Source organism: Lepeophtheirus salmonis, chromosome 6 (genome assembly GCF_016086655.4).
Source record: "Lepeophtheirus salmonis chromosome 6, UVic_Lsal_1.4, whole genome shotgun sequence".
In the NCBI taxonomy this organism is placed as follows: domain Eukaryota; kingdom Metazoa; phylum Arthropoda; class Copepoda; order Siphonostomatoida; family Caligidae; genus Lepeophtheirus; species Lepeophtheirus salmonis.
In genome coordinates this window covers 25,612,848-25,631,138 of record NC_052136.2, presented here as the reverse complement: position 1 = coordinate 25,631,138, position 18,291 = coordinate 25,612,848, and the positions used below count along the sequence as shown (strand labels likewise).

The 18,291-nt window shown below is 30.8% G+C and overlaps 1 protein-coding gene and 1 long non-coding RNA gene across 3 annotated transcripts; one reads left to right on the top strand and one right to left on the bottom strand.

The window, feature by feature from the left end:
• Positions 1-4,742: 4,742 nt before the first annotated feature.
• On the bottom strand, positions 4,743-5,728 carry LOC139905788 (uncharacterized). The gene is made up of 2 exons (XR_011780836.1): positions 5,386-5,728; positions 4,743-5,065 (listed from the first exon to the last, which is right to left on the bottom strand). It is a non-coding gene; the product is annotated as an uncharacterized lncRNA (long non-coding RNA).
• A 615-nt stretch (positions 5,729-6,343) lies between these two features.
• On the top strand, positions 6,344-17,238 carry LOC121120383 (uncharacterized). Of its 2 annotated transcripts, none has more exons than XM_040715249.2 (8): positions 6,344-6,538; positions 13,063-13,268; positions 13,359-13,673; positions 13,736-14,027; positions 14,087-15,398; positions 15,463-15,752; positions 15,813-16,120; positions 16,178-17,238. In XM_040715249.2, the coding sequence occupies exons 1-8, from the start codon at positions 6,352-6,354 to the stop codon at positions 16,646-16,648; spliced, it is 3,381 nt and encodes a 1,126-aa protein (XP_040571183.2). In that variant the 5' UTR covers positions 6,344-6,351; the 3' UTR covers positions 16,649-17,238. The 2 variants fall into 2 exon arrangements, with proteins under 2 accessions (XP_040571183.2, XP_040571181.2); XM_040715247.2 differs by having other exon boundaries at positions 16,175-17,238.
• Positions 17,239-18,291: the final 1,053 nt, after the last annotated feature.

Below are 18,291 nucleotides of genomic sequence, written 5' to 3'. Positions count from 1 at the left end.
CGGACTTTGAAGGGACCCCTACATCCCAATTTGGGAGTAATTGACTAACTACTAACTGATAGTGGACTTTTTCTGTCTTTCTTTTTGGAGGAGTAAAGGTTGCAAGATGACATACCTATCATATCGTCTCATACCTTAGAGGAATTTGCATCTATTCAACAAATGTCTCATTATCAAATTCTATTTTGATAAGTAACATATAATATAATTTTTTTGGAAGTGTTAATGTTTTATTGGAAGAGAAATCACTTACTGTTTATTCAGTAAGATTAAACCCTTTTTAACCCTAAGATGTGTGCGTATGTCTTTGTGTGAATACTGAGTGATGTGTTGATGTTGTCGTCTTTCCCTTGCAAACATATATGAATATGTGTGTATGGACATGAACCATATCTAGAATATTATTATAAATAATAATCAAATGTTGTTTTGTCGTCTTCACCACCGGAAAAAAATAAATAATGTTTATTTCGGCATGAGAAAAGTTGTTTTTCTCTCTCTGTCTTTGTACTACATATTCACGTACAATAGTCAAGATATTTCCTTCATAGAAAGAGAGAAGAGAGATCACGTCTCTCAACAAACTATATTTTTTCATCAAATATACGGATTCGGTTGCAAGTCTGTCTATATACATATAGTTATTATAATACATATTTGTGAAACTTTTATGTGTTTATCATCCCAAAAAACAACGGCTCAGTTGATCTAATCAATAGCAAAATATGTCAAAAAGTAAATCGTTTAAACAAGATAAAAGACATAGCTTTAGTTAAATCATTCCCATCTTGTGTAAGAATGTCAGGAGTCCTTATATAACAGCTTAGTGATTATTGTTGGATACTCGACGGATCACAAAAATGGATACGTACTTAAGCAAACTTTTGATGGCTCTGATCTTGATAAAATTTAGGAATCGTTCTTTGGTACGAGTCCTGGGATGCAAAAATGTGGTTTCCAAAATGCACCATATATGACGGTTCTTTAGGAAAGATGTTCTCTATCTGTAGTAATAAACAGTTGCTAACAAGAAACATACAAAAGGCAAGTTACCATATGTTTTTTCATTTTTTCTTTCCCTTTTGAAGGCTGAGGTTGAGAGTGGATTAAAAAACTAGTCGTGTACGGGAATGATTAGTTTTCCGTTTTACATAACAAACGTCGTTACTTTTATTGCATCTCGCAACCTTTCCTTTAAAAAAACCCAGAAAAATGCCCCAAAATTAGCCAATTCTTCCCAAATATGGAATTATTAACTAATATTTAGAGTTTTTCACAGCTTAACAAGAGCTTATCGAATGCAACCAATCAACATTCACAAGACTGATAAAAGGAAAAGGACCAGAAAAATCAACAGCTGGCAATAAATTACAGTGTAAAATACACAGTCAGATCCGTGACATCAGTATTTTCAAGGTAAAAATGTATGTTTTTATTTTGAATGGAAGAGAGCTTATTATAAGATTTTATGAGCTGCGTATATTTTTGTTTACATGTATTAACCTTAGAAACTGTAATTGATGCTTCAAATTTTTTATTTACTTACTTAGTTAAATATATACGTACATATAAAGGTTTAACATCATTTCAGGATGAAACCTTGAAAGTTTATTTTCTTCTTCTTTGTTATGAAAGCTATGATAATATTAATTATTATCCCTTATGAGATGAATAATTATTAAGAGCTACAATGATTTACTACTTAAAAAATAAATTGTATGCCATTATTATTTTGTAGGGCAATCCTTGGTTTATAGACATAATACGAATCAAAATATTTACTCCCAAAAAACTCATATGTATGTATGTATTTGATTTCTTCATAACACCTTGTTGTTATGTACATATGTATGTCTGTAATTGTATTTTGATTTAAGGGTACATAAGTTGAGTAAATATGTACAATCGACATATTACTTTATAATTTACAACAATCTTTGGGCAAATACAGGTTTGTTTGTTTGGTTTTTGGGAATAAGTCGTTAATTGTTTTTAAGGTTACCTATAGGTAGAGGTCTTAATGGGTTTTTTTAAATTCCTACTCATCAATTGGAAGAAATATGGATGACCCAAGAAAGAAATTAGATGAATTTGATTACTTTTAAGCAAAATGAAATACAATATAAAACAAAATATGTTAGAGATATTTTGAATTATGTGTTTGTATTTTTATTTTTTTAAAGAGATCTTCTTTCATTTTTCTTGATATTTGTCTGGATAAAGTTTGGATTTAAAGGAGCTGAATGAGCTCTGTTGCAATGCAACTTGGAACTACATAATTCTCCATATATATAGGGGTTTTCATTAAGAGCCCTTCAAAGTTTTTGATGAATAAACACAAACGGTCAAAGATTTAGCCATTTTTTTTCTAGTACATATTATAAACATATACATTTATGTAAGAAAATCGATTTCTCCAGCGTGACAACCTTAAGTAAGTTTATAGAAGTCCAATCGCTGAACCCAATTTTCACTATTTTTTTCAATAAATTGACCGATATTGCAGCAATTTTACTTTTGATAATTTTTCTGAACTCTTTAACGTTGCCTGATTATTGATGTAGATTACGGTACCTCCCCCCAAGAAAATAATCGAATGGTCTTAAATTGCACGATCGAGGCGGTTGGTACATTTCTCGAAATAACGTGACCGCAAAATTTGCTTTGTAATAAATTGATTTTAACGTTTGCTTTGTAACAAGTGGCATCGTCTTGTTGAAACCACATATTTACATTTACAGTAATGATGCAATGATCATCATCAAGGAAAAAATATGGCCCAATGACCCCTTCGGTATGAAGTCTACGCCAAAGAGTAATATTTTAGGGATACAATTATGTCTCACGAAGCACTTGTTGATTGCTGCATGACCAATGACGCATATTTTGCTTATTAACAAAAACATTTGGCCAAAAATGAGCTTCATTACTAAAGTTGATTTTTGATAATAAATTCAGATAATTTGCAATTGCTGATTAAATATATATCGCTTGATGAAATTTATACTTATGAAGTTTATAATTCCCAAAGGAAGAAAATAAATATGGCGTCGTTTTTTCCTAACGGGGAATACAATTGAAGTGGTCCTATTGAAAAACCTTTTAAATTATAATAAGAACAGAGATGTGGGCTATAGTTATGAAATTAATTACACCGTCAAAATAGAGGCAAAAAGGACATTAGACCTCCAAAAACGGTTATATACCTTTTAAAATTTAAAATTATAGGTATGTATATGTTTCTTTAAAAAAGGAATGTTCACAGTCCCATTCTCGAAAGCTTTAAACTTTCCAACTCCTCTTTGACTTAAAATTTGACTTGATAAAATTTAAAAGGACTTGAGATTCAACTTGGAGTTCAATTTTCCATTTCTATAACAAAACTGGTTCAAGACTATTTTATTATTTTCTCGATCTTGCCTTGATCTCAATCTCTCAAAATTTTGGTCTCACATAAGATGATCTTGGACATAACATTAGCTTTGAAACTACTATATATACTAAGAGCTACCTACTGTACTTATAAAGATATCTTTTGTTACCACTAGATCTTATGTAATACACTTACTTATCTTATTTCCAATAGATGTGAATATTTTTTAGGTAGATAATTCATCCTAGGTTTTAAAAATATCGACAAAAATAAATAGTGTTTTCATCCTAATTATCATGGAAGAATTTGCAGTGCCAGTAGTGTAGACCTGTGATGGGTGTAGGGTCAAATGAACCAACATTATTATTTGCTTATTTTGATGTATATATCTTATCATACTTTGGATAAATATTTGAATGAATTAAGTACTGATTCCCTCCGTAGGTTTTAAATAGCTGGTCTCCATGCAAGGAATAGTATTTTGGTTATGACTTGATTTGAGACTTGAGTCAGAATTTTGATCGAATAGGCTCACTTTTTTTTAGCTACTAAGATACCCATCCTCACCCCGGGTTATTTACTTATAAAGAAACTGGTTCCTTCTGAATTAAAGAAAGGGTACTACACGATTACTGGAGTAAGCAATTTAAGTCAGAGTATGTATATAATTCATATAGTTAATGTCTATATAGTAGATTGTTGACTCAAGAAATACTAATTGGATAAATACAATATGTAAAGAAAAAATAAAAAAATATCAAGGACTAACCTTTCTTTTATTGGTACATTTATCTATGTATAGCTATAAATTAAAAAAATAATCAAATATATATTTGAAAAAGTGAGTGAAAGTTTCTTAATGAGTTAAATATAAAATGTATAGATAAGGAACTTTTCGATATATTTACATTTGGATCTCATATATCTACATACAATATTTTATATTGGAAGAAGTCCATTTTAGCTGTAATCATCACCTCTAAGGACATTGTTTCATTTATAGCACTTATGACCATCTTATCTTAAGCAAAAGTCGAGTTCACACGATATCATCTCACAAACATATAAATTTACTCTGTACTCTTTTGTTTACTGCTAAGTCTTACTCCAGCATAATAAAATAAAAACACTGTATATTGTTGTCAGCTGTAGATTTTTCTTCTCTATTTTCCCTTTCAAAAGAGCTTGGCTTGTAGAAGGTAGCTGCTTATTTAGGGACTCCCTACTTATCCTTGGTAAATTCCGGATTAAGATTAAGGGTTCTGAAAGTCAATTGGTTAAATTCAAATGAACTCTTGATATGTTGCATAAAATTCCCAAAATTTATCCAATAACAGTTATATAAATAAAGGTAGATGTTTCCGTCTGTTTTAAAAAAAAATATATATATTTCATATACGTTTCATATTAAAAACTAATAGAAAAGAGGGGTTAATTTATTTACCGTTGTAAATCCTAAGCATTTTTTAGCATGTAAGTTTTTGTTGTTGGCAACTTGAGGTGTTTTTTATCTTTTCAATGTGCTATTATTATTTCATTCTTTAGGAGAGAACATCTAAGTATTGAGTAACTACGTGTAAGTATACTCATGACAAACAGGGAGTAACTTTGATGATTTGTTGGGGATTCCTCTTCTATTTCCATAAAACAAATTCATAGACGCCTAATAGCTCCAATCATAGTCGGATAATTCTATTATTGAGAAAAATTAATTAACTAGTTTTGGGCATATTTTTTTGAGGAAAGGTTGCAAGATAAAATAAATATATTGACGCGCCGTTAATACATTTCTACACCACATTTACTCTAGTGATATTTTGCTAATATTATAATATTAAATAGAGAATAGAAATACGATAACTTTGTTTTAACACAATATTATTCCCAAAACATCAAACATTTCGGCAATTATTTCTTTAATGCTTCTTGAATCAGTCAGATGGAGTTTCACTGATTAAGTATGAGTAAACAATATAGTATTACAACCACTCCATCTATTCTAGTATAATTACCTTTGTAGTACGATAAGTATGTATATTTCCTTCTCTAGGAGCGACCGAGACGTGAATATAATCACATTGACTTCAAGAGAATAATTTCTCCCGAGTGTGTTGTCCATTGAGCTACGTCGTTCCAAAAATGCAAGTATTTTTGTCAACTTTGAATATGTCTAGTTGTTGGAATCATTGATTTGTTATTCTCAAATTAAACCCTGTTAAGTATACAATAGATGGGAAGAATGACATAATTTTTGGGTAATTACCATTGAACTTGGGTCCCTTTCTCTTCTATTTTTGAGGAGAGGTTGAGAGGCAAAGGTCTAACTATATTCAGGTACAATTTGAGCACTTTTACTCTCCATCCTCATCCTTAATAATAATTACAAAAAAACAAAAACAAAAAACTTCCTCTGCTAACTTTATGATACACGGCATATGTTTAAAAAAGACATACAAATTTCACTTTAACTGCAAAATAATAAACAAAGATATAATGTAATAAAGAAAAGTTATTTCTACTACTGATTTATGAATGTACATATACGAATGTTTCCATATCTGGCGTGAGCTAACTAATCTTCAATTCCCTAGTATGTATACAAATATCATGAAAATACGAGCATAAAAGAACGGTTATTAAAGCTATCGCATTGCTTTATTTCTTTCGTAAGCCCAAATATATAAAAAGAAAAAGATATGGTCGACTGTGATGCAATCATTATATATATATATATAATAATAATAAAAGCATCAAGGGCAGTTCAATCTATATATTATGTATGATGTTAGCATAATTCAAATAGCGCGCGAAACAATAAAGAAAATGAGGTGTCCGCAAGGGTTAGAAGAACGGCACCTTCAAAATATGCCTCTTTATCCTACAATGGTTCAATAAAAACAATAATAAAAATCATAAAATAAACAGAAAGGTTTCCTTGAGACTTGAACTTTTTCTTGGAACTTTAGTTTTCTTTAGAAATGCGTGGTGCATCACTCTTCATGGACTTGATTATAAAGTTATTTACATTATTATTATTAGGCTATGATCTCTTACTCCCCTACTACAACTTGAATGTGGAATCTCATGTCATTAATGCAAAGGACATCACACCTATATCACAGATCAGCAAGGGTATTAAATGTTGGCAGTGTGCTGCTAAAAAAGGTGAGGTTTCTTAGTCTTTTTAATAGCAAATAATATCTATCAAAGTTCCGTAAACATTAATATACCTAGTGGTACCTCGGTACGAGTACTTACTTGCACGACTCCACAGTTGAGCAATTCGGTATTCAACCATTAAATTCAAAATCAAATTTTTGATCAATATTTTACGTTTACATTTGATTTTCGTGTTCATTCAAGCATCCAATCAAATATTTGTGAAAAGAGGAATTTCATGTAAGTAAATAAGGCTTTTGAACAAATCGAGTTTCCTCTACAGTTCTGGAACAAATTATGTTTGAGTACCCAGCTACCACTGTATATATTTAGATTTTTTTATAAAGAATATATACGTAAATCAATTCCCAGTTGAAAATATATATTTTTACATGGCACAATTATGGACCATCCATAGATTAAAGTTCCTGGAATAAAAATTGATCGCATGACATCCCTCTTTGAGTCTGAAGGTGAGAGACTCCTACTTTAATTACAAAGGATTGAGTAGTGTTAAGTCAAGACGAAATGATTTGTTAAAGATACATAAATATTTAGTGTATTGTACTTTGATTTTAAATTGATAGTGTATATGCTATATTCTATAAATATGCATAATCTTGCTGGGGTTATGAATATCTTACCAAACACCTACTCTTGACAATATTATATTTAGTGTTGAGACTCCGTCAGAGATAATTTTTGTATTAAGTTTTATATGATTTTTTAGACCGATTTATTTCGAACATTTTGGTTGAGAGCGCAGTCTCTGACCGTAGATCAAAATTTAATTCTGATCAAATCATGGACCAGTTTTTTCCCCATCTCAGTTATACGAGTTGTAATAATATTAAGTTCTTTAAACTTCATGTAAAGACTCTGTGTAGAAATTCTCAATTAGTCATCAATGTTATCAACAATTTATCTAAAAAATCTGAATTGACCAAATTTTCTATGATACCGACCAAGAAATATTTTTGTCTGTGACCAATCCAGACCGAAACCTGGAACTAATTATATTGCCAATACATTTATCGCAATGTAATAAATGAAGGAAAACCAAAACAATAGGCAATTTACATATATAGTAAGCCCTTATCTTATAATTCGTTTTAAAAACCTTAATTAAAGATCAGAAAATAAATATTGATATTAATTTGATAAACTTATTTCAGTTATTACAATTTGTGAGAGTCGAGTTTTTTTTTTTTTTTTTAAAGTTTCAAAATTAACTCATAATTTGAGTTGAGTGGATACATTTATAAAACAAGTCAATAATTTATCGAGTCGAAACTAGGTTTATGTACTCAATTGGATTACTAACACATATTCAATCTTGTCTTGCTCCAGAGAGGAGAAGGGATGATATGTTAAGGGAGGTTAACACATCTATCCTGCGTGTATACATCCAAGTGTATTTATAGGTAGATATATAAATAAATGATATTTTTGTTAGAGCAACTCTTCTCTCGATATCATTTATTTATATAGGGGAAAAGCAAGTGGGTTCGAATACTTGCGCATTCCAAATTGATAGCATCCTTCTATGGTAATGAGTTTCGGCATTTTTAGAATTGATGTGATTCTAGTTTCATCCAGATTATAGATTCTCTGACTTTCGAAAGTATCATTTTCAAAAACACTTTTGCACTTTTCAAAAATTTGATGACAGTGCTCTTTTAAATGCTGAAATATGTCGATTCAGGTTTCCTGATGCTAAGAGTCTTGTATCGATCCAAGAATTCTCTAATTCAATCTGTTCCAGCTACTTTTTTGTTTTCCCAAGATTTCGGATGAACAATTTGATTTCTAGTAACATATTCATCAGCTAGCCTACCGGTTTGAATTGGAGTTAATCCATAAAAATAAAAAAGATAGTCTTTAAATATTGGCAAAATTTGTTTTCGATTTTATCGTTAAGTATGTTTTTTTTTAGTTCTAAGAGGAACAAATCTGTTTTTGCAGTCTATAATTTGCCATCATTTAATTGCTACCAATAAAGTTGTTGGTGGAACACTATGCGATTTTGAAGCTTTACGAATACTCATTCCTCCGGTATGATCCTCAAATCCCTTTTGAAGGTCCTGTAAGGAATGTTTTTGAGCATTTTCTTGTATAAATCCTGGTATTTTAATAAACTTGCCGCCTAATGTAAAATATAAAAAGTACCAGCATATTATCATTTTCATTTGAAGAAGAGAAAAACGTACAGGTGAGTTTCATCCCGAACACTTTTGTTCGAAATCAACACACAACACAGATTTTTAAATTATAAATTAAAGCACAAAAATATACTAAAAATACTTTCAACTTTTTTTCGCTATAAATAATTGTAATTAGAGTAGGAATATTTTGATACCCAATATTCCAGCAATAAAATTAAAATTTGATTATATATCTCTCCTGAAATCTGATTAAAAATTATATCAAAAGTACCATCAAACTTTCATGTCCACTAAATGAATGTACGTGCCTCCCTTTGGATAAAATTGAACTTGATCAAACCAATTTAACAAATGATAGTTTCCGAAAAAATATCGAGAGTACATTTTCACCCACCATTCGAATTCACCCGGTTCTCCCTATATATATATTAACTGAGCAATATATGAAGATAGCGCATATATAAAATTTTGGACGAATCAGAATTAGAGTTAAGTCAAAACATTCTTGATAGATGTACATGACGCCTCTTTACCTAATAGTCTCTTTAATAATACTAAAACTGATATGTTGATCTAGGTCATATTTTAAGAATCCTCATTATTTGTAAATCTACTTTTGGGGGCCAAATACTTGATAATATTTAATATCAAATATATACTAATATATGTAGTAGTGAAGTTTCAACCTTGCTGAAGGGAAAATTAATTATAGCTGACTAGATATTTATTTAAATTTTGAGACAATTATTTTCAAAATTTGGTTCACTTTCAAAGTATATAATTGACTAGAACACATTATTAAAATGATCAGCTGCAATGTTCATAAAATAATATTATGTACCGTATATCCTACTGAAAATATACCTGTATATCACTGGGGGCCGGGGAGGAGGTTTGAGCCTTCAAAAAAAAAAAAAAAAAAAAAAAAAAAAAAATAGTTAAAAGTATTTATCATATTATTAATGGTGAGTCATCCATAGTTACTCAATCGAATTACCAATAAAAACCATGATTTCGACATTCAACGAATATTTCAGTAAGCGGCTTATTCTCGGGGTTGCCAATTTGAGGAATTTCTTCAATATAAAAAGAATAAAATGTAACATGAAAGTTAAGGAGCGTATCGTTAAAAAAAGAACAAAATTCATATTATATTTAAAGAAACAAGATTAAAATTATTTCCATAAAAAATGTCAAAACATGATAATTTATAAACTTGGTCCCTTCCTTGTATAAGTTGAGCCAGATTAGGACTGTCTTAAGTAACACAACACGTTTAAAAAAAATAAGCTAACTGCTGTCTTATAATAATGACTAAAAAGTTTGTTGATATACATGACATTTCTGAAAAAAATTACAGACAAGTTAAAATATCTATATTAATACATCAAAGTTTGTCCGTGTATCTTTGGAGTAATTTATTTATTAATGAGTGTGCACTTAAATCTTATAACTTGGTGACGACTTGATTTAAGAAATTACATTGAAGCAATGATCATGTGTCAATAAAGCTCAGTGCCTCATATATGGGCTTTTTATTATATTGTGATGATCAGTTTTAGTTACTTTTTTTTTACAATGCATTTGAATAATTTGTTGATAGACATTGAGAATACATTTTGAGAAAAGTGTTCTAGCTTGCTTTTGTGTTGATAGTCCACATACATATATAACTCTTACTGAACTTTATGATATTTTGAAGCCCCAGAAGCTATAAAAAGAATGAAAACTAATTTATGCAATAGCAATCTTCATTACAACTCTCAGTCTTTCATTCAAAGGGAGAGAAAAAATAACAACATAAAATCAGTTGAATGGTGTCAACCAATTTTGCTCAACTGCATGACTATTCTTCATGAAAACAATTAGTAATTTTTCACAGATTAGCAACAGCTCATTCGACTTTTATTAATCAAGGTTCAAGATAAGTAGAAAAACCCATTAAACGAACGTTTCATGATGTGTTTTTTTTCTACATTGCCCTTTCTTAGATTTCAAGACTTTGATGGATTGATTTGGAATTAATACGTGTAAAAAAAGGACTATTTAAAAAATTAAACATATAATTAACTCATGAACATAAAAGTTTAAATGTATTCTTTTCGATTTTCCTGCTTTTTTTCCTTATCAGTATTTAGAACCTGGATTAGTCGAGCTTGAATTAGCTCATGTTAAAATGTCTACAATTCCAAACAATTATCAAAGAATAGTTTACAGTTGGAAAAAACTATGTAACTACAAACTGATTTTGGACTTTCACTCGTTTCTTTCTTGATGAAAGTTTTTAAAATACAATTAAGGTGACGTGGTGTAAATGAAGAATAATTAAAATTATATCAAATATGTCCTACCGTTATGTAAATATAAGTGAAACTGAAAATTAGCGTGATAATTCTGACAATTCGAAAAATGTTTGGGAGGAAAGTAGCTTAGTTGTCATGATGTTCAATGTTCATATTAGATCAGCTGTAAGTAGAATGAGAGTAAGGAAATAAACACAAATTCCACTTCTTCTATAGGACACTTCGTTACCTTTATTGCATCAAGCAACCTTTCCTCCAAAAAGAAAAGAAAGAAAAAAACCGAAATCATCCAGTAGTTAGCCGAATAAATCAATCATACCAACTGCTATATATCTCTTATTACTCCCAGACTATCACCGTGATATGACTTCTTCACCATTTTTAAAATGAATTACATATTATTAAAATCTACATAGCTTTTTATTATCCTACATTGTTATAATAATGCTTAGTAATATTTGACTAAAAGATTAGTTATATTTAGTTGTTTTATTATTTCTATGAAGAAATCCCCAAAATTTCTTCATATACCTAATAAAATGGCCAATACATATTTAATTTATATAAACGATATGGTATCAACAAGAAATTGTATTATATAAACGATGTGGTATCAACAAAAAATTGTATTCCTGTTCTATTGAAAAAAGAGCATATCTATAAAATAACTTATTAGTTTGAATATTTATCAAAAAGAATAAATTATGAAATAGCCATGACGTATGAAGGGAGAAAAAGGAATCCCCAGCTAATAATAAAAACGTAGGTTATTTTTTTGTTAGTGAGATAACACCATGAGGAAGATTATTTGCAGAATTGGTAAAAACCCATCTTATTTGGTTTTCTTCTCTTTTGGGAAGAAAGGTTGATAAAAATGCTAGAGAACAGGTCATGATGTTCACTCTTGGCAATAAAGAACAATCCAAGAATTCATGCTTAAGAAGTATATATTCTCATGATTCATGTATTTTTAAAAATACTTCTACATTATAAGCGAAAAAAGCATTTTAAATTAAGGAATTACTGTCTTGATTTCATCATTTATGAATGTTATTGTTTATAAAATATGGATAACAACTAATGAAACCTCGGGTTTGAAAAGGTAATGGAATCACGTATTATATTTTTTTGCTTAGAGCAAATTTTCATGACAATTACATTACACCTCGAGTAACAAATATACTATACTCGTAAATGAAGAAGATAAAGAATTTTTTTTTTTTCATCATACCTTAATTACACACACTCACACACAATGTATCTATCTACTCTTGTTTTGCTTATTCAACTTTGTTTAGAAGGAATTTAGAATGGCCTTACAGCTTGAAAAATATGAATGCTTTATTTGTTTGCAAGAGCTACTTATTTATTTTCTTTCATATCTATTACACCCCAAATCATTTTTCTTATACGTATCATCCATCATCGTGTAAGCTACTGAAGTATTTGTTAGGATTTTGTTTCCATATTTCTTATTTTTTCATTATTTGATCTTGATTCAAATGAATTCATAGATCTCCGAGTTTAGAATATCTCGGAAAAATAAGTCTCTAGATTATCACACAACCTTTCAAAAAGTTTTATTTTTTTTTAAACCCAAGATTTTTTTTTGGAATACTGTTTTGTTCCTCCTGGGGGATTTTTAGCCATTCCATATTAAAGAACATTCATTTTTTTAGACTACAGAGGATATATCATGTCTAAATAAATGAAATATTATCTTACAAGACATGTTTAATACAGAATCAGACATCCCTATCATTGTTAGGGTAAATAATTATTAAGAACGCATAAAAGTATTATTCAAAACCGGGATCGTTAATCTCATGAACTCAGAAACTAAACGTATCATCACAAAAAAAAGAAAAAAAGTGTTATATTTTTGAAGAGGGTGCACCAAAAAATATGATACACACAACAGAAATTGCAAGGATATTTCGGTCAGTGTGAAGGATAAACATTCTAGGGATGCAACAGAGGGTTAATTAGTAATAATTTATATTTCCCTATTGTTTATATTTTGCTTCACAATGACTCTAAAAATTATTCATTATATCCTTAGGAGGAAGTAAATGCCCAGATAATGCTGATATCCACTTTTTACCCAAATGGAATGCCTGTATGACATGGACACTCAACACGGGTGAAGTTATCCTTCAGAATTTCATTACTGCGGAAATTGATTGTACACCGGAGCGTCTTAATTTTTGGGAAAAATACATTGATGAAACATGGGGCAACCCTGGGAGAGCAAGATGCTGTTTCTCAGTAATATTTTATAAAAATACATAACATAACTTACTAAATCATTCATTTCTTTAATTCTAATAATTATTATATTAATTTCCCAATAATAAGGACGGATGTAACAAAGCGAATCTATTTAACTCTATTGATCAACTTTTAGTAGATGATTTGAAAATTTCTTCCTCCTCCACCTTTGACAGTATAGATTTGGTTCCTTCTCCTGTCAGAGGGTGCACTGCCGTGTATAAAGTAACAGGAGATGATGATAACTATAGGAATGAACACTGGATACCCACAGAGACGTTTACAATGGATCAAATCGGTCTTGCAGATGTTTACGCGAAGGTTTTTTATGCAATGCTCTCTCCTGGAGAGGAATCAAATGATAATCTAATTATTCGTCTCATGAAAGATGACTTGGATACGGTAATAATATTATAACTTGTATATATATTTTTTTTACACAAATTCGTATACATTAATTGAAGGAGCGGCTGTACACGATTAAGCTATATCGGGGAGCGGGAAGAGCTGCACTCCTTGGTGGAACAAGAGTCTTCGGAGAGAGAAAACCTGTCGAAACACTTTTGAGAAGTAGTACTATCATTGCAAACATAAGAAGTAACGAATTCACTGGTTATTGGATTAGAATCATTCAAGGACAAACCATTCAATTTGGTAGACTAAATAATGCTGAGCCCATTTTGGAATGGACTGCAAATCTTCCCTACTTGAATCGGCTCGGATTTACATCTGGAAGGGGTGGATTTGTTCAATTAGGTGAGGGGAGTAAACATTTCATAATTTTATCTTTCAATTATATTTGTATGAAACCCCAGGTTGCCCCTCAAGCTTGATCCCATCTGAGCAAACCAGTAGCTCTTTCAAGTTTACAAACTCTGAATTCTTGGGTATAGACATCAATACGTGCAGTGACTGTATCAGTATACATAACTCCAGATGTGTCTACATAAATTCTAAAGCAACTTGTCAATGCAAAGAAAATTACATTCCCACTTTTACATCGGACGATGAGTTAAATGGATGCGAAAAGTCAACTCTGGCTTCATATATTGGCGATCGGTGTGGATCTGATATTGATTGCATCACGATTGACAATATTGTTTGCTTTAATTATAGATGTGTTTGTAAAATTCAATATACAGCCTCTGAGAATAAGCAATCATGCGATATTAGGGAAGACTTGAACGGCACACTCGAGTCTTTGGATATCAAACCTTCATTTGGATCAGTATCTATACTAAGTGAAGATTTATCCACACTAACAACCCCCTCACCAATCACAACAACAGAAGAGGTCCCTTCTATTACAATATCCATCGATTTTGAGGTTGTAGAGGATGATGAGGGGGTCATTCGTTCAAGCTTAGAAGTAAGAGATGACCATCGCTGTTTAACAGATAATGACTGTGACTTTGCCGAATTTGGCGTATGTTTATTCCCTGCAAATGTCCGACAAGGCTCTTGTTCCTGTTTGGAAGGCTATTTACCCAAATACAAGTTTAATGATAATGGAATACCCATCCTCCAAAGATGTATTGATAGTTTAAATGCAACAGTTACACTCGGAGGAATATGCTTCATGGACAATCACTGTTCCAAAATTCCAAATTCCTTATGTTTATCGACAACCGGCACATCTTTAAAGACATGTCAATGCCCTGTCGGTTTCACAAAGAGTGGAAACGCTTCAAATTGTATAAGTCTTCGATCAAGTCTAACATCAGACCCTGCAAGTAATCTATTGAATCCGGATCCCATGACTTATGAAACATGTGGGAGGATAACAACTGTGATTGAGAGAAACGAATGGGTTCCCGAAGAAATTATTTCTCTTGATGAAAGAATTTTTGGAATTGCCAATTGTAGAATTGTCCTATTTTTTGCTAAGTTACCAAAAACATCAAACAACCAGGATGGTGTAATTGTTCGTTTACTCCAGAATAGAAGGACTTCCGATGAATTATATTCTATTTATATTCGGAAAAATGGAGAATTGAGTATTCGGAGTGGGGTTATGTCCAGTAATGGAAACCGTGCCGAAAATGTTGAAGCTTCCAAAACAGTAACTCGTGATAATTGGCTCAATGAGAATGACTTTATGGGATTTTGGGTTGCTATCAAATCAGGGTAGGTTTTTTCCTGTTTTACATTTACTTATAAATGATTAATTTACTAATATTTTCATTGGTAGTGCGATAGCAATTGGTGTTGCTGGAGAGGATAAACTCGACAGGCCTCTGCTTAATTGGACAGATACTGAGGCTCCTCTTGATATAAGAACGGTAGGATTGTCTATTGTTGACGCAGCAATAATATATGCTGTACAATGTCCCAATACTCGCTCACTTGCTGCTCCAGATGTGTGTTTTTCAGATTCAGAATGTAGCGCTTACATGCACACTGAATGTGTTCTACCAACGAGCAACAACACTTTCTCTTTTCAATTATGTCAATGCATTCCAGGACATATTCCAATTCCAGGTTTTGTTGATTTCCTTAACTATAAATGTTGGTGCATTCTTAATTTTAGTTGACTTGCAGGCCCTTTTACTAACTTCAATGTCAATTTATCAACCCCTTTGAATGGTTGCTACGATCCAATTATGAGTACACGAACTCTCAATGGAAAATGTTTGGATGATATCCATTGTAAAGATCTTCCACTCACTAACTGTCAAAAAATAAGTCCTAATAGTGAAGAACGTCATTGTACTTGTATTTCTGGAGCCATTCCATCTTCTCCTGATGCAGATACTGGGTTGATTCCTGGATGTAGACCTTCTAGTCGATTTGCTCCCTCTATGGACAGCTGTGCTGTAAAATTTCGACTTCGAAGGATTCGAAATGCTGTGAGTAAATAGATCATAGATACATGTATTTTAATTATTAAAATTCATACTCAGCAGAATTTTATTCCACCCAATCTGTATCGAATGCGATACATAGAAGATCGGAATATGTTTTCCTCAACATTTTTTGTAGATTTCGAAACAGATGATGGAACTCTTACTCTAACTCTCTTTGACCATAATTTGAATGAATTTAGAACGGCGTATCGAGCAACAATTGATTATACGGGCTCTATAACACTTTCTCGAATAACATCTCAAACTGGCTTTTTTTTTGGTCGCTCAAGAAGCACGACCAACGTGGCTAATTATGTTCTTCCGAGGAGTAATTTCAAAAACGGATTCAATGGATTCTGGATTCAATATGAACTAGATACTAATCGATTAAGTCTGGGTTTAGTTGGTGATGATGATTCTTTTATTAACTGGCAGGATGAAAAAGGTCGAGCTCTCAAGGATACTGAATTTATTGGATATACCTCTTCAAATGGATCATTCAGAATGGCTGCTTTATGCTATGATGTTTGAACTCTTTCGTCGATTCTTGCTTATTCACGGATTTTATGTGAAAAATATCTAGTCGTTTATTGATCTTTTTTTACTCCTATAATTGTATTTATTTATGAAGTAATTCTTTTTGCAAGGGATGAGATGTCGTAACCTCCTTTTTATATTACTCATATTGAGTATTTTTTTCTCATATAATAACTAAATATTTATTGTTGTAATTGTATGATGAAATAGAAAATAATGAATTTATGGAATATAAATGTGTTATGAAGAATGAATCAAGGGATTTCTTGAAAGTCATGATGAAATATTAATTTATTCATTCAATAATGAATAAAGACCTATTCATTAAACTTGATATAAATCTATTTATTCTAACATATATTGTGCAAGCAAAAAAATTTCCCCAGAATATAATCAGGATTATGAAACTAAATTATTATATATAGATTTAATTGGTATTTGTACAGTCGACGTACTAAATTTACATAAATATATATAGTTCGGGACATTTCATCCTAAGATCTGCCACTCAGAATTTATTGATTTTTTGTGTGTATCTTATGGTTACTGAAGAAGAAGAAAAATAAAATAATGTTTATGAATATTTTATTGACTACAAAATATTTACGAAGGTCTTCTCGCTTCAAAACTTTGCGAATCAATTATTTCCTCTTGTCCAATCTTCAAAATTTTGTCATCAAATTTTATAATCATGTTAAGATTTAAGATTATATTTGCTGGATTTATTCGTGATCTTAATCCTTGACATTGAATAACATCCAAATGACTACAATAAGTGAGTTAAAATTTGTAGGAATATTGAACGATTTACATATAATAGGCCGGCATAAACCCGTTCCTTCAGTCATTTTCTGAAATGTTTCCGTTCCTTCTTTTTTAAATTGTGGGTATAAAAAACTATAAAAGAAGAAAATTTTGTCCTATTAATCCTAAGGATATTTCTATAATTATGAATTATGAGGTTTACTAAATGAGAACTTTGTTATAACATTAACTTTTTAACTGATTTGGGCTCCCCTGCTTTTTGTTTTAGAATTTGTTTGTACAATCATTTACTGATGTTCATCATCATCAATTAAAAAAAGTTCATAGAATTCATCTTATAAATTATGTTTGTGTCTATTTGTACTATTGATAAAGTTTAGTTCAGAGGCACTTTCATCAGATGGGAAGTGAATGAAACAAAAAAGATTTTATTGCATTATTAAAAAATGGGGAAACCTTATTTCACTGCCCTGCCACTGATACATAATACGAGAACAATCACTTTAAGATCCCAATAACTTGATATCTTACATGTTTACAAGCACCCATTTAATTTGGTTGGTTTTACACTGCATTCAGCCATTGGTACAGCTATACATTGATTTCATTCTTAAATGATATCCAGATTTTATTGAAATATTTGGCGAGGAAAATAAGAAATGAATTACAAAATTGCACTCTTACTTATTCTTACTAGAATATCTACTTACTACCATTCTATTCCAGTGATTGGCAAATGATGTGTTGTGAGACATTTTATAAAAAAATAACCAATGTACACAGTATGTATAATTTTTCAAAATATACTCACCTTCAAAGATAATTTTACCCATATTATGATATTGGACTACATCCATATTGCTTCTATAATG